At 35.7% G+C, this 24389-nt stretch overlaps 1 protein-coding gene across 1 annotated transcript; it reads left to right on the top strand.

Moving 5' to 3' along the window:
• The first annotated feature begins 551 nt into the window (after nucleotides 1–551).
• On the top strand, nucleotides 552–24386 carry LOC137395279 (exportin-6-like). Its single transcript, XM_068082153.1, has 24 exons — nucleotides 552–616; nucleotides 721–820; nucleotides 1523–1635; nucleotides 3037–3234; nucleotides 3849–4002; nucleotides 4811–4909; nucleotides 5832–6062; nucleotides 6817–6994; nucleotides 7372–7498; nucleotides 7596–7702; nucleotides 10534–10642; nucleotides 11951–12124; nucleotides 13707–13837; nucleotides 15097–15195; nucleotides 15430–15580; nucleotides 16090–16236; nucleotides 17796–17985; nucleotides 18766–18921; nucleotides 19093–19207; nucleotides 19310–19481; nucleotides 19649–19810; nucleotides 20990–21088; nucleotides 22241–22474; nucleotides 23999–24386. Exons 1-24 carry the CDS (start codon nucleotides 614–616, stop codon nucleotides 24131–24133), a joined length of 3384 nt encoding a protein of 1127 aa, XP_067938254.1. The 5' UTR covers nucleotides 552–613; the 3' UTR covers nucleotides 24134–24386.
• Nucleotides 24387–24389: the final 3 nt, after the last annotated feature.

The raw sequence follows: 24389 nt of genomic DNA, 5'->3' as shown, positions 1-24389 counted from the left end.
CTTTGTTAGCTATTACATTATGAGAAACTAATAACAAAAGTTTTTTTATATTAGCTTGACCAATATTTTTAAATCTATGTAGATGTTTTGCACTTTTAACATTTTCAACTTATGCTGCAATTTTCCTACATGCAGTGTTTCAAAGTTTATGAAAAAAACTTTCTGTGCATATTGCATCCTGTAACACCATCACCTCACAATCCCAATCATGCTCAAGAGTAAGCGTTACGGGGCACACTAACGTTATTTCCATTTGTTCGCATTAGCTGTAGTAATTCCAGTTTGTTGCCACAATGCTCCGTTTGGTCGCATTAGCTGTTGTGATTCCAGTTTGTTGTCACAATGCTCCATTTGGTCGCATTAGCTGTAGTGATTTCAGTTTGTTGTCACTATACGCCATTCCCCCACATTAGCTGTAGCGATTCCAGTTTGTTGTCGCTATACTCCATTCGCTTGCATTGGCTGTAGTGATTCCAGTTTGTTGTCACTATACTCCATTCCCCCACATTAGCTGTAGTGATTCCAGTTTGTTGTCACAATGCTCATTGATTTTGTAGAGTGCATCCAGGAATGCTGATCTTCAAATGAGTCTAGTTCCAAACAACCAGGAATAATGGTTTGTGGAATTCATCAATCAATCACTTGATGCTGCATAAACTTTAATCAAATTTCTATTAGGGTCCTGTAGATAGCTCTATATGTTTCCTATGTCTGTTGCAGGCTGCTGCCGTTGGATCAGAGGACAACCTGAGGGCTTTAGAAGGATTGATGAATGAATTCTTCCTTCCAGCTACATCAAATGAAAGAAAAAAGAGCATAGGTACAAATTCTTATCAAACGTTTATAAGTTATATTGAATAACATTTTTAAAACAGTGGTAAATAGTTCACCACTTGTTTCATAACATTGTCCCGACTCAGCAACAGTTGAAAATGGTTTTTGTAAAAGTTGGTGATTCTGTCAACTATGTTGACCGCTATAACGATGCTTATTGATAGTAGATGCAAATACAGATGAGGAATGAGATGAGCCCTAATATATTGGCGATAAAACACGTCTGGTAATTGATCCGTTAGAACTCAGAAATTAAATACATGCTTGCTTTGATCTACTTTTAAACTTATACACTTGCTAGTATCTCATATAGTGATAACATAACTAACAACTTAGGTTTGTCAACGCAACCCTGAGGCTTATAGTGCATACTGAATGGGCTTAAAAGTCATACAAGATTTGCATTGTAAAAACCAGGTAAACCATAGACCCAATATTGATATAGTTTGGATCTTGTTTTCTTTCTACCAGCGTATAATATAATAATGTAAAGTATAATAATAAATATAATATGATAATGATAGTGTAATATAATAAAGTATATATAATATAACATTTCTTCCTATGTATTTTCCTTATTCTGTCAATTGTTATTTAGACTTAGATAAGCATACTTCTCTCTTTGCTTTAAGATCGATATACAATAATACAGAAACATTCAACAGATGCAGCATTTTATTCATTGTAGAGGAATTGTTGAACAATTTCAGCCAGCAGAAGGACTCCTGGCAGTACTGTCTGATGTTTATAGAACAGACTAGCAATGAATACGTCCTCATGTATGCCCTCAGTGTTCTCGAGGTTAGCTCTTGTGCATCTCACTCTTATCATTTCCTTTTTACTTGTCGTTACATCATGTTAAAAGTTGATATTATACTTAATAGAAAGCCAACGAGAAACTCATGATGACCGCCAACAGCTAGATATCTTTGTTTATATTAAACATGGTAGCAATGTATAGATTTGTGAGTAATATCTGACTCTTTTGCGAGTACAGCTGCCAGTCGGAACATAACACTCTGCACTACTGTTTTAAGCAACCAGATACAGCTGTTACACCAAGTAATTACTTAGATCCATGGCTATTTTGCTCTACAATTATTGTTAATTAGCTCAGAAACTCCAGCGATGCCTGGCATTTCTTTTATTCTCGGTGGGTGTTTAAGAAGCTGGTTCTCAGGAACCATATGGAATTTTGAAAATAAATATTTTTGGTGACCTGGTGTGAGGCATGGAACATACGCCTATGAAGTTTATATGAAATCGGCTAAAAAATGTGAAAACATGTCGTTTATACGCAGACTCACAGACAAACACACAGAATGACAACGAAGTGAGAGTTATTAATATAGATTGGCTCAGTAAAGAGCAGTAAGGCAGTATGTCGGGTGTTAATAATATTTGTGATCTTCAGTCCCATTCTCGTTGAAAGTACTCCCAGATTTCTACCTCAGTAATAGTCAAGTACACATGGCTACAGTACCTGTACTCCATATAGACCAGTTTAGATGATGCTTAAACGACAGGTCTGCCAATTCAACTAAAAAGCAATGTTTAAACACCAAAGATTCCAGCTATGGATGTTATGGCAGTCAGGTTTCTAATCTTATAAATAAAAATTGCAACATACTTGAATTTACAATTTTAATAGTTTAACTGGCAACAATCTATGGTTAGATTTTATTCTTTGTTTATATGAGTTCGAGTTTTAAAACTCATTCAAGAGGCATCACCACTTTTCCTAGCTACATACTAAAATAATACAACTGTATTGTTTTTTTAATTTAATGTATGGTTAGTTCGTGTAACTTTCTAATAAAGTTTGTCTGCATAATCGTGTATCACAGAAATTAGGATTATAATTGTAGGATTGTACACCATAAGTTATCACAAAAGATTGCTACAAAAGATCATGTTACACATATCAAGTATGAATAAGTTACAGTATGTAGGTAATATTCTAAATATACCGTATTGTTGATTTTTTATACCAAGGCCATGTTTGAGTTTAACTTATTACTTTCAAAATTACTAGTCCTGTCAAATTGTTTAATATCTGTTGCTACAAATTCGTTTATTATGCGATTTAGAAGAAAAAATTAAGATTTATGATTTGCATCTCATGGTTAGTGTGTTTTTTTATTGAGTTTACGAGTTAAAAGTGTCCATTTGGGATGTTTGTTGGCTTATGGCCTGTTACAGACTCTGATAAACAAGCAGTGGCACGGCATGCCAACTGACAGCAAAAAGGTGATAAGAGAGTCTATTGTAAACTACTTGATCAAAACTCACACACGGCTACCTGTTTTCCTTGTTAACAAGATGGCCAAGCTCAACGTTGACATTGCTAGAAATGACTGGCCTCATTTCTACCATGACTTTCTTTCCAACGTTCTACAGGTAAAGTTTCACATGCCTGTCTGTTTCTACACACACTGTCAGAGGTTGCATTTAACTCGCTGTTTACTCACTCAATTCAACAGTTATGGTTACAATTTGCTTGCTGTTTGTTCACCCTATTCTATATATTTCTTTGGATTTTTTTAGCAGGAGGCATTTGCCAACGATATGTTACACTGAGGTTAAATCATATATGGAAATCGCTACCGAAGTTTTGATGTAAATATCTTTTGATTAATTGTTGAATATACAGGCTTAAAATATCTACAGAAAACATGCAGTTACACAAGGAAACCATTTATCGGTGAATGGAGTTTTATTTTAGACATTTTTGACAGTTGCATAAAGTGCTCATATCCATAGAGCACTAGAGGGTATGCCATTACAAATCACTAATAATGTGTGCATTGATCTCTACAACATGTGTAATTACAGCATGGAGTATCTTTATGCTTTGAGTTGACATTTTAAAGTAATAGTTTGATGATTGAAAAAATATGAAACTATACGAGTGAAGAAATATGATAGCTTCAGACTGTTCATTAGTAATATTACTGAAAATTAAAATACTAGCCTATGACAATTCGTCATTAGGTTTGTGTTTTACTTGTTAGCTGATGCAAGAGTCTCCTAGCCTTGGAGTTACCTTCCTTCAGATGACCTCAGAAGAAATGGCCAACCCAAGGGAAGATTTATCTATCACTAGAAAGCTTGAACTACAACAGTTGCTGCTTGACAGCATGCCTAAAATTCTCAGCAGTTTATGCAGTGAGTGACATGAAGTTATCTCGTAAGATGAGCTACTTTGTGAGCAGCAGCCCTGCATGACCAGATAAGCTCATCACGTTCGTTGGGCTTGTCAAAGCTTCAGTATTTTTAAGTTGTTGAGTTGCACTTTGGCTAATCGTTGCTAATAAGCTTGCACGCTTTCATCAAATATAAGTTAATGTTGCTGATCATCTGTTTTCCGTCAATATAAAAGTTGGTATAGCAGGCTGGTTACATGAATTGTGGAATTGTATTGTGTCACAATGACTATTTCATTTTATGCTTCCTAGTTTTATGTTGTTAGCTTGTTTTAAGTCACACAGCTTTCTGTTGCAGACACTGTCGAAAAATGTTTCCTTTAAGTTGGCTCTAATTTAGTATAGAGTTTTTCGCTAATCCTTAGATCACTGCTGTAAGTAGTGCTAGTAAATGCTTTAGCTACTAACAAGGTTATAACTTGGGAGTTATATGTATGTAACTCTCAAGTCAGCTGTTATATAACAAGATTATTTGCTCGGTTTACCTGTACGTCTAAATTTAAACTATGACGACTCCAAATTTGCCTATAAACTGGCACAGCTCAACAATTTTGCATTTCACTTGTTAGCTTTTCAGCAATTTTGGTAACTCGAGATACCAGCAGTCACACCTCATTAAACTGTCATGTCAAAACAGATACCTATATTGCAATGAGAAAGATTTCAGGAATCACCATCATGTGACCATGAGAATTTAATCCATGAAGTTCTGATATTTTTATATAATTGTTATTGAGACTATAGATTAGCCCACAACTTCTATCCTGTAGATGTTTTGGATGGAGTATTACAGAAGCACAGGCTACTCTTGGCCTCAACACCTCCCCCCTCTCCTACTGGTCAATCTATCTCTACTCCAGAACACACAGGTTAGTAGCAACTCAGTATCAGTATGGTTAGCCTGTCTTGACAAGCTGTTGTTTTTGCGTAGTTGTCTCCCCGTCGAGCGGCGAGCAACAACAGCTTGTCACAAGACGTACTGCACCTGATGCATCAGCTGCACTTATAAGGAGTTGTTCTCTTCTGTCTACGCGGCTTGGCTGCGATGTTATTCCGGTCGCTCCATTGGTAATCATAACGGATTTCATGCAAAAATTTATGTAGAAAAATCAAGATAAGAACGTTTAACTGGCGACCCCTCTCTGCAGTAAACTTTATTAGAATTTGAGAACTTAGGCAACAACAGCGACTAAACATGTCGTTATTTGTGCGCTCAGTCAGTTTTATTTCTATTTTTGTATCAGTCAGTTTTATTTGTTCTTATGGATTTTATTTTAAGTTTATTTTATTCTTAAGTTCTACTAAAGTTTATCACAGAAACTGGTCTTTGGTTAAACATTGTATTCTTGTTTTTTTCTACATAAATTTTTGCGTGAAATCCATTATGATTACCAATGGAGCGACCGACATAACATCGCGGCCAAGCCGCGTAGACGGAAGAGAACAACTCCCTATAACTGCAGCTGATGCACCAGGTGCAGTATGTTTTGTGACAAGCTGTTGTTGCTCGCCGCTCGACGGGGGACAACTACGCAAAAACAACAGCTTGTCAAGACAGGCTACAGTATGGTGTTTCAAGAGAACAATCGCATTCCCTTGCTCATTGAGTCTCATACTTGGATAAAGGCGAAAAGTTAATTTCCGAACGCATGTTATAAATTTTGGAACCTGTTATTTGAAATGTTTGCCGAGGCATGCTCGGGTTTGACTGTAATAGAACATTCAGGGCACTGAAATATCATTTGAGAATAATGCAGATGATAATAATGAAAATATCCATTGTTATTTTAGGTGCTTCCTTTCAAACAACCAACATTTTCCAATCACCAGCCTACAAGCCCTCCAGCAGCTCTCTTATGCCCTTTGACAAATCCTCGCACTCTCTCTGTTTCCAGACGCTTACTTGTCTAGGACACCTTTTTAGCTGGATCCCTCTTTCCACCATGATCACCTCTCATCTCCTCAACACTGTCTTCAGTTTTGCTGCTTTTGGTTGTGAAACAAGACGCGTTGTCTCCACAGGTAGATTAAATTAGCAATGATATAAATAGAATTTTACTAGCTGATCCATTATGTAAATCAGTTATCTGAAACTTTGTTTATGATTTTTAACTGATTTCTCATTGTTTCACGACTCTTTTACTTATATCATGGCAATAGATCTCTATTAGCAGTTCTAAACAATACTGTTCACTACCAATAGATGAGTTGCGCAGCCTTCAAGTCACAAATGTTGGAGTTATTAGCTCTTGCAAAAACTATTGAGTTAACTGTTGGAGTAAATTTAAAATCTATTTTCAATAATCATAGATTTTTTCCTTGCAAAAATGTGTTGTAAAAACGTTGCTACATGTTATATTTGCAACATAAAGTATTTCCCTCATGCATAAATCTATGCGACGAAATAATGTTTAAAATTAAATAAAAACAAGGAAATCAATTCTGTCACTTGATGGGCTAGTGGCAGACTCTGAAACGTTTAGCTCATCAACATCTTTATTAGATTTATTTCAGTTGTATTATTACAAAACTTCAGTGTATATTTCTAATCTTGTGTTTCAAATATTCCAGTTTAGATTCCAAATACAGTGAGTTAGGTTTTTGCTGTACCATTGTACTCTTTAAGTAGGTATAGTAATTGGAGCTCCATTTTGTATATGCTTGAGTTTTTGTAACATCAGGCTGAGTTTTGAACTTGAATTATAGGTATACTGAGAGCTAGGCTTTTGTTTAATAACACCTACAAATCACTTGCAACCAGCTATCATGTTTATAGATTGCCAAGGGCAGTCACTTGGTATGCTTGCCATGTGCTGCATCAATGAGCTACTCAATAAGAACTGTGTACCAGCTGACTTTGAATCCTTCTTGCTCACCTTATTCCAGCAAACCTTCTATTTGCTCAAAAAGCTCACTAAAAGTGCTGACAACAAGCTCAGTCTGCTTGATGATTCGTGAGTTATACTGAATGAGAGTTGTCTACTCATGTTGTGTTGAAATTGTTGTCAAATAGCTCGTTGCTCTATCGCAATGAATCTGATCGCAACTATCTTTTTAGAACTGCTGTTAAAAGAAACAACTTATTTAATTACTTTGATATAGTGATTGATATGGTCTAGACCAGAGTGCCTTGCAACTATTTGGCTTTTGAATTAGACATACCTTTGTGTCGAGATGTGCCTGAATTATTCTACTGTAAATTTTCAAGTTAGTAGCCTACCTATTTTAGTTTACTTTATTTGACTGCTTGAAATTCGAAATTTAGTTAAAGTTTTAAAATATTAAGATTGTTTTCTTTTTATCTTCAACTGTTCCATCTTCTCTCTTGTAGATTTCTCGATAAGTTCACCGAGTTTGTTAGATTATTTGTCAATAACCATCTTCGGAGATTCGAGTCTAACCCTAACTTCCCAGTCTTAGAGTTTCTTTCTCTCTTGTTCGAATACACCTTTAAACAGGTAGGTCATTGTTATTGTCGTATGTCATAGCGCTTGGTCTTATAGTCTGTATCGCTAAATAGTAATTTAGACTAGATTGTTCTTGTTGTATTTGCAGACCTCAACTGAAGAGTTTTATTCATGTCTGAACATCTGGCAGATTTTCATTGACTACATAAGATCCAAATCTCTGGAACGTACATGCAAAGATACATCATTAGAGAGGTGATACGCTGTTTGTATTATCTTTGCTGCTTGAACATTAGTAACAAAATGCTCTTTCATTTTAAATAATACATTTACTGGTAAACGCTTATTTTTTAAGATGCTTGAAGAAATCTTTAGTAATTGAAGTTCCGCCACATAAATTGTAAGGACAATTATAGGAGGCTTCACAATAGAAGGCTTCACACTGCGTATCTTTGGTCAATCATGTCTTCTATTGGTTATATAACATACAGTACTATGGATTATATTAGTGTTTGTGATAGTTGACAGTTCTTCAGCTGGCTTTAAGGTAGCGTCAATGGTCAACAGAATTTGGAGTTTAGATAGTGAAGCATGATTTGTGTAAGAGCAAGTGGTATTTGGTGCAGTATGCAATACATTTGTGTAAGAGCCAATGTTATTTGGTGCTGTATGCAATACATTTGTGTAAGAGCAAGTGGTATTTGGTGCTGTATGCAATACATTTGTGTAAGAGCAAGTGGTATTTGGTGCTGTATGCAATACATTTGTGTAAGAGCAAGTGGTATTTGGGGCAGTATGCAATACATTTGTGTAAGAGCAAGTGGTATTTGGGGCTGTATACAATACATTTGTGTAAGAGCAAGTGGTATTTGGTGCTGTATGCAATACATTTGTGTAAGAGCAAGTGGTATTTGGTGCTGTATGCAATACATTTGTGTAAGAGCAAGTGGTATTTGGGGCAGTATGCAATACATTTGTGTAAGAGCAAGTGGTATTTGGGGCTGTATACAATACATTTGTGTAAGAGCGAGTGATATTTGGAGCAGTATGCAATACATTTGTGTAAGAGCGAGTGATATTTGGTGCTGTATGCAATACATTTGTGTAAGAGCAAGTGGTATTTGGGGCTGTATGCAATACATTTGTGTAAGAGCGAGTGATATTTGGTGCTGTATGCAATACATTTGTGTAAGAGCAAGTGATATTTGGTGCTGTATGCAATACATTTGTGTAAGAGCAAGTGGTATTTGGTGCTGTATGCAATACATTTGTGTAAGAGCAAGTGGTATTTGGGGCAGTATGCAATACATTTGTGTAAGAGCGAGTGATATTTGGTGCTGTATGCAATACATTTGTGTAAGAGCAAGTGGTATTTGGGGCTGTATGCAATACATTTGTGTAAGAGCAAGTGATATTTGGAGCAGTATGCAATACATTTGTGTAAGAGCGAGTGATATTTGGTGCTGTATGCAATACATTTGTGTAAGAGCAAGTGGTATTTGGGGCTGTATGCAATACATTTGTGTAAGAGCGAGTGATATTTGGAGCAGTATGCAATACATTTGTGTAAGAGCGAGTGATATTTGGTGCTGTATGCAATACATTTGTGTAAGAGCAAGTGATATTTGGTGCTGTATGCAATACATTTGTGTAAGAGCAAGTGGTATTTGGTGCTGTATGCAATACATTTGTGTAAGAGCAAGTGGTATTTGGGGCAGTATGCAATACATTTGTGTAAGAGCAAGTGGTATTTGGGGCTGTATACAATACATTTGTGTAAGAGCGAGTGATATTTGGAGCAGTATGCAATACATTTGTGTAAGAGCGAGTGATATTTGGTGCTGTATGCAATACATTTGTGTAAGAGCAAGTGATATTTGGTGCTGTATGCAATACATTTGTGTAAGAGCAAGTGGTATTTGGTGCTGTATGCAATACATTTGTGTAAGAGCAAGTGGTATTTGGTGCTGTATGCAATACATTTGTGTAAGAGCGAGTGATATTTGGAGCAGTATGCAATACATTTGTGTAAGAGCGAGTGATATTTGGTGCTGTATGCAATACATTTGTGTAAGAGCAAGTGATATTTGGTGCTGTATGCAATACATTTGTGTAAGAGCAAGTGGTATTTGGTGCTGTATACAATACATTTGTGTAAGAGCAAGTGGTATTTGGGGCTGTATGCAATACATTTGTGTAAGAGCAAGTGGTATTTGGTGCTGTATGCAATACATTTGTGTAAGAGCAAGTGATATTTGGTACTGTATGCAATACATTTGTGTAAGAGCAAGTGGTATTTGGTGCTGTATGCAATACATTTGTGTAAGAGCAAGTGGTATTTGGGGCAGTATGCAATACATTTGTGTAAGAGCAAGTGGTATTTGGGGCTGTATACAATACATTTGTGTAAGAGCGAGTGATATTTGGAGCAGTATGCAATACATTTGTGTAAGAGCGAGTGATATTTGGTGCTGTATGCAATACATTTGTGTAAGAGCAAGTGATATTTGGTGCTGTATGCAATACATTTGTGTAAGAGCAAGTGGTATTTGGTGCTGTATGCAATACATTTGTGTAAGAGCAAGTGGTATTTGGTGCTGTATGCAATACATTTGTGTAAGAGCGAGTGATATTTGGAGCAGTATGCAATACATTTGTGTAAGAGCGAGTGATATTTGGTGCTGTATGCAATACATTTGTGTAAGAGCAAGTGATATTTGGTGCTGTATGCAATACATTTGTGTAAGAGCAAGTGGTATTTGGTGCTGTATACAATACATTTGTGTAAGAGCAAGTGGTATTTGGGGCTGTATGCAATACATTTGTGTAAGAGCAAGTGGTATTTGGTGCTGTATGCAATACATTTGTGTAAGAGCAAGTGATATTTGGTACTGTATGCAATACATTTGTGTAAGAGCAAGTGGTATTTGGTGCTGTATGCAATACATTTGTGTAAGAGCAAGTGGTATTTGGGGCAGTATGCAATACATTTGTGTAAGAGCAAGTGGTATTTGGGGCTGTATACAATACATTTGTGTAAGAGCGAGTGATATTTGGAGCAGTATGCAATACATTTGATCTCACAGGTACCAAGATGGAATTCTCGCATTGGTTAAAGAATTGCTCAGGAAAATGCAGTACAATCACAATATGGAGCAACTCGAGAGCCTTGATGACGATTCTTTAGACGATGATGTGAGTGGTAGCTGAAGGGGAAAGATTGTAATACTTTAAATTTATCATATACTTTAATAATTGTATGTAGAGATGTGTAATGTTACTTACACTAGCCCAGCTCAGTATAGTTTTTAAGTTAAATATGGCTAAAAAGCAAATACTAACATTTTATTTAAGCTCTGAACGGTGTAATGTCACTTTAAAGATATACAAGATTAATAAAATATCTTTGGAGACTAACATGGCACTATATTGTGCTTACACCTAACTTGGAGGATGAAGCGGCTGCAAGTTCTTATGTTATTGTTTTTCCTCCTATTAGATGTCATGCTATAAATATTCTTTGCTTCATAAGTTACACGTGTGTTTGTGCAATAACAAAACATTAGTCAGAAAACTCATTTTCTAGAGAAAAATCACAAAAATTGTTCCAATTTTATTGTCAACTTCGCAGACATGTCCGATAGCACACTTGAAGTAGCTCTGCCATTTCTGCTGTACAAAAATTTACAGCGTGAAATGAAGTTTAACAAAAATGCATTACATAAATTACGAGCTCCATAGTAATTTTTAATTCCTCCATAGGAATAATACCCTCTCATGATAAAATTAAAATAAATTTGAATAAATAAAACAAATAAATTGAAATACACATACATGCATATCAAGCAATGTAATGCAGAGAGCTTGGTGACATGTAAATTGATTTTGGAGTGCAGGGAAGATGAATGTAGCATAGGGAAGGCGTGTCATCGATCCAAAGCTATACAAGGTTGTGGTAGTCATGCGTCCCAACACCTCGCTTACTTTAAGCTCCCTGTGCTAATGTTAATTACGTAGAACACAGAGGTTTCATGTTCAGCGCTGACCTTGAGTTGTGGATCTTCTGTATAGTTTCTCTCTTTGTCAAATTGAATAAATAATAGGAATAATAGTATGAACAGGATTATAGTCGACTCTCACGCTACTCTAATTTAGTTTAAAATTCTGAAAGCTGGTTTGTTTCATGTGAGTTTAAGTATAATTCCTGTAGTCTCCGCCAATAAATGACAATTTGTATTCGTTAAGGTTTTCTTTTTTACTTCTAGCTGAATTAAGAAAAGTAATTTTTAATTAAAGTTAATAACCACTTATTAGAGCCATAATATTCTCTTATGATGATTAACAAACTCCAAGACTTGCTATTAGTGAATTAAAAAGTAGTTCTTGATGGAAACCCGGTATTTGAGTTGCCGGTGGATAGCTTGATTAGGTGGTACTTTGAAAATTGTGTGTTGAAATATTGCTGAAGTGGAATAACCCTGATATCTGTTCATTTGTTGGCAGGGTATGACAGAAATGCAACTTTTCATTTCTCACTGCAATGATACAATAGCACCTATAGCAGAGCTCATGCTTGATGAGGTCTCTCAACAGATCGACGAATTATTTGAACAAAACGTATCTGTTTATCTAAAGATGGATGCTTTTTTATCTGATTCTAGCCAGCATTCTCCCGAGGTAAGTCTCTGTCTCCTTGTTGTCCCTATATGTATATTATATCTGGTGTTTGTGGTTTGTCTGTCCAGTTATAGCCATAAAGTTTTAGAAACAAAAAATCTGTCTCGCAGAGGATTTGAAATCCAAACTTACAGTTTTGGAATTGGTGAGTTTACCCATTAAGTCATACGGGCTACTTGCGGTACAATAGATTAATTGTGCTAATAGTCATTACATCGGTTAAAATATTTTATTACCTGTGCAACGCTGGGCATTCAGCTGAAATATATACAGTGAAACTCGGATAACTCACCCTCGGATAACTCGAAAACACGGTTAACTCAACATATTTGTTTGGTCCGTTCCCACGCAATGATAAATGGCTTTAGATAACTCGACCGAAACTCCGTTAACTCGAACAGTTTTGTGCCAAATGGCTACCGAGACGGTTGTTACTATCGCTTTAGAATATCACTTTATTCCAAGCCATAGAGATAAACATCGACTTTTAGTAGTTCTTAGGCCTCGTTATTACCAACATCGGCAAAATATTTTCATTAACGACGTTTCTAAAGGTTTGCAAAAATCAAATTTTACCAAACATCCGCTTAGCGATAACCCTCCAAAAGCAAAAAAAGCGAGGTAAAATTCGGATAAATTTAAAGTAAAATTGGCAAAATTGATAATGGGTTTTTAATAGTAAAGCAGTTTTGTAATAACTGACTTACTGCAAAATTGATCTTGGTTAAAACGCTCGGTAGAAAAATATGTATGTATTTTTTCTGAGCGTTTTAACCGCGATCAAGTTTTGCCAATTTTAATCTGAGAACGTCCTGGCAGTCACATCACCTAAAACAACAAACAAATCTCAAGTGATAGAAAAATATCTATACTTTCTGATTAAAAATATTTAAAACTTCGCACGAGAGACTCTTTAACTTGCAACAAGCAATCTATGCTTTTGATTTATATATAGTTTGTACATGTATATGTACATGTATCTACTGATAAATACGTGCACTTATGACTGTCCTGATAACTTGAACACTCTAATAACTCAAACACTTTTGCTCGGTCCCTTGAAGTTTAAGTTATCCGAGTTTCACTGTATATACTAGCCGAATGTCTGGCGTTGCACGGGTAATAAAAAACAGCTTATACACCGTGGCAGGTAATGGAGTTGCCATAGGCCAATTTGAGTAAGCCAGCATACGTATTGCTAAACTTAGTGCTAATAGCCGTGAGAGCAAGCTTTAGTGATGTTGCACGTAACACAGAGTCGCTATGCGTATTTTAAGCGAGGAAATGACTATCTGCCCAATGAATCCATTGTATCTTGTGTAGCTTATTGGTTAAGTTTGTCGCCTTGTGAATAGAGGTTGCGAGATCAAATCTTCTGCGATACGGATTTTTCATTGCTAGATTTTAATTGCTATAACTGGACACAGGGTGCCCAAGAAGTCAAAAAGACCAACACTGAGATTTGTAAATATATAGATATATATCCAGCATATCGCATCACGTATATACATAAATGTATAAATATATTCCGAAATGCTCTTTTTTTGGTGTGCATCTATCTCCACGGATACTATATATATAGGTGATTACAAAGGTGCACTGTTGTCTAAGAGATCTGTGTACAGCGCTACAGACTTCAGCTAGAATGGTGACTTACTATTGTGGTGCTAGCTTTGAGGCAAAATTTGCTGAAGCTGAAAGATTAACTAAAAGGTATGTACATTCATAAGATGGTGCCAAGGACGCACGGACTCACAAGTGAAGTTGATAGTTGCAATATTATGTACATGCATTACTGCTAACTTTAGTATAGATATAGCGTGCATTCAGAGTTGTTTTAAATAGACTCTGCATTGAGCTTGCTAGTGAAAACAACCCGGAGTAGTTTGAAAGAAATTTCAGTAAAATAGAGCTACAGTCATACCTCGATATACAAGCTTAATGTATTCTGGCACTTTATATTCTACACATCGCTCTATATTCTGCACATCACTCTATATTCTACACATCGCACTATATTCTACACATCGCTCTATATTCTATACATCGCTTTATATTCTACACATTTCTCTATATTCTATACATCGCTCTATATTCTACATATTGCTCTATATTCTACGCATCGCTCTATATTTTACACATCGCTCTATATTCTACACATCGCTCTATCAACATATCGCTCTATATTCTACATATCGCTCTATATTCTACATATCGCACTATATTCCACACATCGCTCTATATTCTACATATCGCTCTATGTTCTACACATCGCACTATATTCTACATATTGCACTATATTCTACATATCGCACTAAATTTTACACATCGCTCTATATTCTACACATCGCTCTATATTCTACACATCGCTCTATATTCTACACATCGCTCTATATTCTACACATCGCTCTATATTCTACACATCGCTCTATATTCTACACGTCGCTCTATATTCTACACGTCGCTCTATATTCTACACGTCGCTCTATATTCTACACATCGCTCTATATTCTACACATCGCTCTATATTTTACACATCGCTCTATATTCTACACATCGCTCTATATTCTACACATCGCTCTATCAACATATCGCTCTATATTCTACATATCGCTCTATATTCTACATATCGCACTATATTCCACACATCGCTCTATATTCTACATATCGCTCTATGTTCTACACATCGCTCTATATTCTACACATCGCTCTATATTCTACACATCGCTCTATATTCTACACATTGCTCTATATTCTAAACATCGCTCTATATTCTAAACATCGCTCTATATTCTACACATCGCTTTATATTCTACACATGGCCCTAATGCTACACATGGCTCTAATTCTACACCCTGATTCAATATTGGACACAGTTTTGGCCAGTGTGAAGTGGCATGCTCATCATTCAAGTCAATTGGTTGTACTGGTATTGTGGAGGGCACTAGTAATGTACATGATGATATTTACAGGCTGACCGACATCGTTGTGTATAATGAAAAGACAAAGTTGTACAAAAGTTCTCAAGTTATCGAAGCTGTCAAGAAACTAACACCTGACTTTATTGATGTGTAAGTGTAACATCTCTGCTATAGCTCCTCGCACAAGAGAACTGAAGGTGATAGTCAAGTTTTGACATTACTTCAGTTCCACTGTATTACACCATTGTTCAATGTCCTAACTTTTGTAAAGCATTTTGCCATCTGATGAAGCTTTTGTCTGTAAAACATGTGACCTTTATTAGTCTGTCACTGTTTATGATTTTAACCTAGTCGTGTTCTCATGTTGGTCTTGTTCGTTTGTAGTTACGCTCATGCATTGGCAGCCCTCAAGTCGTACACCCACTGGATTGCACAGTATTATCTAGAATCATATCACAAGACACCAGCGAGAGAAAAGTGTGCTGAGCTAATCACAACTATTGTAACAGCCATTCTTCCTACCGTCGATCACCTTGTACGCTTTATCCTAGTCTTTTATTAGACACATATATCTGTTATATACGCTGTAGATGTGGTTGGGGATTTCAAATCACTTAGTTTTGTATGCACACAAATATTTGTTATATAGGTGATGTTAGATAATTCAAATCACCTGTTTTTGTGAACAGTTATCTACTATGTAGGTGCCATTAGTGTACTCTCAAATCACCTAGTCTTTGACAAAATATCTGCTGTCTAGAGACGGTTGGGGAACTCAATTAGTTGCATTCACACTCATTTCTGTTTGATAAAATATTTTCATAACTTCAAGTAAATCAATTTCATATAAACAAAGCATGAATATTTGAAACTCTATCGATTTGAGAGTTAGAACTTGGATTAACATCTTGAAATCAGCTCATCATTTTACCAAAAGTAATATGTGGTTGCCGCTGTCATCTTTTGACGACCTCAAAGCAATAAGTTTTTTACCTTATGCCTTGAATTTCTTACCAGTGTATTCTTGATATAACTACTTTGTAGGCTCCAGGTAAAATACTAGAGTGGACTGTACAGCTTATAGCTTCAATACTAACGACAGTGCGACCCGTTTACCTCTATGATGTGCCCTGTGTACAAGAACTTTATAGGAAGATTAGCCAAGGTTATAGCTCCTCGCTTCCCATCAAGGTAAGTAACGGCTGTGAGTATATGTTCATAAGGTGTCTCCTTCGACCATCGCTTACACCAGGGGTTTCCAACCAGGGAGGAATTCGCTCCCTAGGGGGGAATTTTGTTAAAATTTTTCATTTATGATCCTGCCGTGTCAGTGTTGATTTCATCATTTAACATTTTTGTTTTATCAATAACACTAGTTAATAATAATGAGCTACGAGTCAGAACCCAGATATATGTGAACACATTCATCCAGATTTTGATTGGATAGTAAGTTAATCTAGTCATAAACCAATTCACTTCCATGCCGAAGGTCATGTATTGTTGTGTGTTGTATGCATGCGGTATAAAAATTAATAATATTTTGTTATATGTTTAGATATGTGTAATAAAATAGGATTATAATTTGTATCGGTTGTTTTTAGTCATGTGAGTTAAAAGTGCGTGGGGAGTCAAATTTATGAAAAGACATAAGGGGGAACTGAATGAAAAAGGTTGGGAACCCCTGGCTTAAACAGCTGCGTAATTTATTGTGGGAGCACCACTCACTCTTACATTCTTTGAAGATCTGTTTGGGCTCATCTAATAGTTTGTAGTCAAATATCTGCTTTGGTTGCCTAAGTGTATGGATTGTCCAACATGCAATGTAAAATTTCAGCCAATATTGTATTTTGATATCAAAGGAATTTCGAACAGACTATACATACGGTTTTGAAGCAAAATACATTTGTAACTGGAAGTGAATTGGCTGCTTATTAAAAAGGACATAAAATACACAAATAATAAAATATATATCCAGCAAGTTTGAACTTTCCCTCGTCTACGCTAGCATAAGGTTACCTGCGTACCTTTATCTCTACCTCTACCTTTATAGCTACGAATCGCCAAGCCTACGCGTCTGTTCACAAATCAGTAAAACTTGTAATAATACAAACCTCTGGTTATTGATTATGACTTTATCAGTTTGGTTTTTGAGTCTTTTTAGTTTCTGTATAATTTCATATCATGCAGTTGTTTTAATGTTAAGTGTAATGACTTGCAGTAGCTATGAAAGTTTTCATAAGTTTGTGGATAGGAGAATGAATTGAATGAATTACAGTGTATTCTCATAAGAATCTTGGATCCAACATACAGTGGTTTTAACCTAAGAAGCAGAACTCTGAATCAATTAATTTTGTATGTAGAGGTTTTGTTGCACTATCTGTAGTTTGAATAGCATCTCAAAAGATTAAACTGGACGAAATGTTGAATGTTGTATTATTTCATTTACAGATTTTTATTGGCTATTTGAGATAATATATGTATTTGCATTGTGATAGCGACCATAATGGTGATGTTGGTGCCTGTGTCAGCAGGTTATGGAACTGTCAGATCTCACATACTCTATCCAACAGCGTCCCTGACACCCCCCCCCCCCCGACTTAAAATTTATTTCTGAACTACCTTTACCTGGCTAAACAAGTAAAAACCGTAAGAGCTCTAGCGGTATTTGTCAGTCAATCAGCCAACCTCCTTTTATGCTAAGAGAGATTATTTATTTTCTTGCATTGCATGTGTAACTATCATTATGGTAGGTTTCAACAATGCTGTGCAATGCTCTCTCAAGTTACCTTATACTCCGGTGGCCAGCCCTGCCTGATATCGAACAGAAGTGGGACCTGAGGTCAGCTAATCATGTGACTTTTATTAATTCCCTGCATTCGCAGTTCCTCTTTCTAAGAGATGTTCCTGATTTGACAAGTCTTTCTTCAACACCTTCACAAGGTAAGTCACCCACTTACACCACTGAGCGTTGTAAGTGGCACGCTATCAAGAATCAATTTATTAGAGGATTTCCTAATTAATCTGTCATTTCACTCACGATGAGGCTTATGGTTTGTGTGATTGTTTTGTGTAATCCTTGGGTCATGACACCTGAAGGAATGTTTTTTATCCTGTTGAAGTTTGCGTAGCCACTAAAGATCAACTTAAACAAAGTTTTTTTAGGTTTTATCAAAAGCATATGCATGTTTCTATCATTTGCGATTGTTTTTGATGTTTGAGGTGGTCTGCCTGCCAGGGTGTTTCAAGATTAAGATTCAACAAAACTTGATAGCGGTTGTAAGGTTCAGGTCAAGCGAAAGTACGATTAGAGTCATTGGCAGTCAGATCATCTCAAACATCAAAAACAATCACAAATGATAAAAAATACCGATACTTATGATAAAATTCTCTAAAATATTGTGTAAGTATATCTTTAACAGTCTTTCTGCATATTGGATACCCACATTGTTTGTTCTTGTGTCAAGTACAGTTTACTATCCAAGTAGTGCAATTCTACTGCGGTTCACGTTTAAACATTATTTTCATATACAAGATGATGGACTACCTTGTCACACATTACAACGTTGTGATATCATCCTAAGAAAGTCACTCAGATTACGATGAGAATGATCTGATGTAAAGCAGTTGTTTTGCATGAAATGGCCATGGTTCTTTTAATTTGTAAAATAATTGTTAACTATTTCTACCTATTCACTTGTATCTCATTTGTGTGTATTTTAGCCAAGTCCCTGATAATAAGCAATTTGACCTCTTTACGTGATCTCATTCTTTTCATACAAGAGGAGCCCAAGAAGACTAAGGACCTTATGTACACGTCTACTAAACCTTACATAGAGTTAACACTCCGTCTATTTGCTGTCTTTATCTCCGAATCGGGTAAATCTATTTTCTGTTTAGTCCTTTTGGCTAATCAAACAGCATGTTGTGTAGTTTTACCTATATGATTGCTAGTGTCGTGCTTGTAAATTTGCACACGGTAGAGACTAGAGAGAAGATTGAAATATCACCTGTAAAACTAGCTTGGGATGTAGTATATTCTGTTTATAGACATACTAGAGAAAATAGTGGACTTCTTCCTAGTCTTGCTGAAGTGTCTAAGAGTCCAGATGGGCGTGTCTGTCACGGAGCAAACTGTCGAGTCCTTCCTGAACCTCTTTACCAAGTATGTCTTCTATGGAACTCAAGCGAAGTGAAAATGTAGCTAACAATTATTATCTGCTATTTCTCATTTGTTTGTCTGGTTTTGCACAGTTCATTGTTTCAGAGAGAGGATCAGCGAGATACTGAGTGAGGAGAATCAGACAGGCTATCGTGTGATAGAGAGTTTCTTGAAGATGCTTGAGCTCATTGTTCAAGAGAAACACAGAACGTTCAAGGCCCTCCTTCCTAAGATAATATCTATTTGCATGGACCATGTCTATCCTCTCGTAGCTCCGGTTAGTACCTTGTTATTTTTCATTAGGATCCTGGTCACTCGAGGCTCTGTTCTGTCAATGTGTCTATTGACAACATTGTATTTAATTTATTTAATTGGTCACGTGACCGCTTATAGTAACAGTTTTCCTTGAAAGATTGTTTATAAATAATATTTATTATTTTGAAGAAAGCGAGTCCAGAGATAAAGATGCCTCTCTATGAACTTATCCATGAACTTCTTGATAGCAACTGGAAGTACTTCTATGAGTCGTCAGTCATAAAAACATTTGGCACTGTAAACCCTAGTGAGCCACTCTCACACCAGCAGGAATTCGTCAGCATACTAAGTGTGAGTACTTGAGCTCTCTAGATAACTCGAGTTATCGACTCTCGTGTAGTTCCTATGATCTGGTGCGCTTCGTATATTGACTACCTTTGAATAAAAGAAGTGAAAACACCATACGTTTACTTGTGGTGTTCACATTCACCTGTGGTGTTACTTTAAATATGATTTTCACACCAGGTTTTTAACACGGATGAATACATTCAAATCTCATTTTGCGAAGTTTGTTCCAAGATATGATTTTTGCGTTACAACTGTCAAATGTTATAGCAAATATTCACATAAGAATACGCTATCAATTTGTTCTGCAGCCCAAACACCTATATCTCCACAATAGATCCGGCATTACACACAGCAACAAAACATGAAAAGAGAGAGAGATGTAGATAGATATATAGAAAATAGAAAATAAGTCAGTAAACTGTATGGCCCAGCCAGTTCAAATTTAATTTATTGCGGTATCTGCTTTGTATATTAAAATCATTCTATGTTGGGTCAAATATTCTCACAAGAATACACTATTAGTTTATTTACTTTGTACCACAACACACAAACTTATGATAAAATAACTCCTTAATAAATACTCCAGCTAATTACTCAGATAGATTCTGTTAAATTATGCAGCAAACTAAATAGCAAAACTAAATTAATAAAGTAGTAACAATAAAAATATGTTTTTATTGTAACGTTACCATAGAAACCTGTGTATGTAAGTGACTATATATACTGTATATATGTATATATATATACATATATGTATATGATATATATATGTGTAAGATATGTATGTATATATATACATATATATGTATATATACATATATATGTATATATATGTATATATATACATATATATGTATATATACATATATATAGTATATAGTTGGAAACAGCATTATCCAAAAATAGTGCAAGTTTTGTTGCAACAACAAATGTCTAACTAGACTCTACATTTTATATGTATGTATATAACGACAATGTTGAGAGTACTGAAGAATATATATTTACTGTGTTTATTTGGCAGATCTTTTAATGTTAGGATATTACAGTTCCATGGAAGTTAAGGCTAATATCGAATATTAAAGAGCCAAGAGCACATACTTTGGACCCTTAGTGATACAGCTGCACGGTGCCCTAGAAATGTTTTTAAAATTGAATATTGCATGGAGGTATGTGCTCTTGTAGTCTTATGGTCAGAGCTTCCTCCAACCAGATATCTCAATATTTAAGCACAACTTAGAATCCTTGGAGAAACTCAACAACAAATGGAAGCTTTATCACAAGGCAAGCTGCAACTCATTACCTTTGTTGCCGTGGGGTATGAGATCAAGACCTTGCCTGTGTTTCTCATAGTAGAGTAGGACAGTAAATTGATGAGAGGTTTAATTAATCAGACAACTGGATGCGTATTCTCATTAGTTATACCAAATCTGATCAATCTTGCTTCTAAGGTAAATTCTCAGAAAATATAAATTATGTCAGTTGTATGTCTGTTGTATGTCAGTTGTATGTCAGTAATATGTCAGTTATGTGTCAGTTGCATGTCAGTTATATGTCAGTTGATTGTCAGTTATATGTCAGTTGCATGTCTGTTGTATGTCAGTTGTATGTCAGTAATATGTCAGTTATGTGTCAGTTGCATGTCAGTTGATTGTCAGTTATATGTCAGTTGCATGTCTATTGTATGTCAGTTATCTGTCAGTTGTATGTCTGTTGTGTCAGTTGATTGTCAGTTGTATGTTAGTTATATCTCAGTTGTATGTCAGTTATGTGTCAGTTATATGTCAGTTATGTGTCAGTTGTATGTCAGTTATATGTCAGTTATATGTCAGTTGTAGTCTATTGTATGTCAGTTATCTGTCAGTTGTATGTCTGTTGTATGTCAGTTGATTGTCAGTTGTATGTCAGTTATATCTCCGTTGTATGTCAGTTATGTGTCAGTTATATGTCAGTTGTATGTCAGTTATGTGTCAGTTATATGTCTGTTATATGTCAGTTGTATGTCTATTGTATGTCAGTTATCTGTCAGTTGTATGTCAGTTGATTGTCAGTTGTATGTCAGTTATATCTCAGTTGTATGTCAGTTATGTGTCAGTTGTATGTTTATTGTATGTCAGTTGTATGTCAATTATATTTCTGCTGTATGTCAGTTGTATATTAACCAGAATTCAGGTAATGTGGAGATGAGTCAATAAAAAGTACTTTCCATTCACACAATTTGTTACTGGAGCTTCAGTAAAGTTTGTCGGATCGAATTGACTAAAACTTTGATCATATAGTTGTTTTATTTATACCTCTTTGAAGAACATTTCAAGTCATCAAGATTAATGGTTACTCTCTGATTCTATACAGTTTAGCCTGCACGGACTGCACATGTGTTTGTTTATGATATGCTTTACTTTTATTTACATTCTTGCCTCCTTTATTATCTTGCAGACTATATTTCTTGAGATGATGATGTCACAGTTTCTTAATGTGCTACTGCAAGCGCTTGTTGTGAAGTCACATGATCTCCTGCAGGATGACATAATTCACGCGATCTACAACATGGCCTATGTAGACTTTGGCATGTTTTATAACAAGTTCATACCTGCTTTTCTTAAGGAAGTCGGTACCATTGACCTTCACCAGAAAGAAACCTTGAGACAGAACCTTTCTCCACAACATAAGGTATAGCATTATTTATCTATTTGTAATGTATGTGTGCTTAGTCTTACCGGTTGACTTGTGAATAGAAAAGAAAATGTAGGCTTGGGTCTCAATATTTTGCGGCATTTAATCAATCATTTAAAATCTCACATTTAAAAACATGTGAGAAACTCATGAAACATTACGTATTAGTTGCATGAATTTGAACTGCCTTCCTTTGTTATAATCTGTCAGTTGTGCACATACAGTCAAACATGGATAACTCGCCCACGGATAGCTCGAGCACATGGCTAACCCGAACGGTTTCTTTGGTCCGTTCCCACGTAATGATAAATTGCTATAGATAACTCGACCTCAACTCTATTAACTCGAACATTTTTTTGCCCAACGGCTACCGAGACGGTTGTTATCGCTTTAGAAAATCACTTTATTCCAAGTCATAGAGGTAAACCTCAACTTTTCGTAAATCATAGGCGTTGTTATTACCACCGTCGGCAAAATATTTTTTTCAACGACTTTTCTAAAGGTTTGGTGAATTTTGATTTTTACTAAACATCCGCTTAGCGATCGCCTTTCGGAAGCATGAAAAAGTGAGGTGACTTTCGCATGAACTTCAAGAAAAATCGGCAAAATTGATCTTGGTTAAAACGCTCAAAAGAAAAAGATGTCTTTTCTTCTGAGCATTTCAACAACGATCAAGTTTTGCCAATTTTAATCTAAACAACGTCCTGGCAATAACATCACCTCAAACAACAAAACAATCTCAAGTGATAGTAAAATCTCTTATACTTTTTGATAAAAAAGTTTTAAACTTTACATTAGAAGCATTTAATTTGAAACAAGCCATTTATGCTTTTGATTTCTATTATAGTTTGTATATGTGCATGTATTTGCTAATAAATAAATACATGAACTTGTGACAGTGCTCTGATAACTTGAACGCTCTGATAACTTGAACACTTTCGCTCGGTCACGTGAAGTTCGAGTTATCCAGGTTTGACTGTATATTGATATTATCTTTTAGTGAAAACAACATTGGTAAGCCAGAATCGTTAGCTAATCGTTTTAAAGTAATTGTGTGGAGCAGAAAACACTTGATTTTAATAAAGATCTGCCATAATTAAATTTTCAAAGACTAGTCACACACGTGTACGAGACTAGTTGAAGATGTTTCAACTTCAAACAATGTTTTTATCATTTTGCATCTACTATTCATTTTGACCTACTAACTTATCATGCCTGTTATTAGTCTTCTTCATTCTTTGCTGCACAAATTCTGTTTGATTTATTTTCTTCATAAATTTCCAATATTGCTAAAAGTATCAAACATGTCCTTTTATTATTATAGCTCCAAATTATCAGAACTGCGCTGCTTGATTTCCTATAGGTTGATATATAAACCTTTGATAAAGCATCGGTTTACGGTTCATATAATTGACGATGAATGCCGAAAGGCAAACGCTGACATGTGGCGATATAGTGTGAACCAGCCTTTACTAGTAGGTCATTGTTGTTCAGACTCTTACAAAACTTGTGCTTTTGTAGGATTTACCAACATTTGCTTCAAGTATGCAAAGGATGGTGAATGACCTTCGCTATTACACAATAGTCAATGCCAGTTTACCTCCTGGTACAATCGACTTGAGTCAAAAAGAGCCGGAGCCGATCTCAGAGTATTGATTCTCACAATATCCCACAATAAACGTACAATTGTTTATATAACAAGAAGTACTCTTTGTGTGAGTCAGTCAACCGGTGCACTTTTTCCATAACCATAATTTTACAGCTGATCTTGTCCACTCACATTTTGTTCTTATAATTCATGTATACAGTCTTGCTTTTACTCTAGTCTAGCTTTATAGTCTCTCAGCGTACAGAGCAGCCCAACTTATATAAAAGTTTTTAAGGCATTCATGTGAAAAGAGAGAATTTTTTA

The sequence above is a fragment of the Watersipora subatra genome, chromosome 4, assembly GCF_963576615.1.
Source record: "Watersipora subatra chromosome 4, tzWatSuba1.1, whole genome shotgun sequence".
Lineage (NCBI taxonomy): Eukaryota > Metazoa > Bryozoa > Gymnolaemata > Cheilostomatida > Watersiporidae > Watersipora > Watersipora subatra.
This window is presented reverse-complemented; position numbering and strand designations above follow the sequence as displayed.

What these genes read in the sequence shown, in the direction of transcription:
- LOC137395279 (XM_068082153.1), top strand. An exon ending in CTCAGTCTGCTTGATGATTC is followed by an intron (nt 6,995 to 7,371) that starts GTGAGTTATACT and finishes TCTCTCTTGTAG; the next exon opens with ATTTCTCGATAAGTTCACCG. An exon ending in GCTCCTCGCTTCCCATCAAG is followed by an intron (nt 16,237 to 17,795) that starts GTAAGTAACGGC and finishes TCATTATGGTAG; the next exon opens with GTTTCAACAATGCTGTGCAA.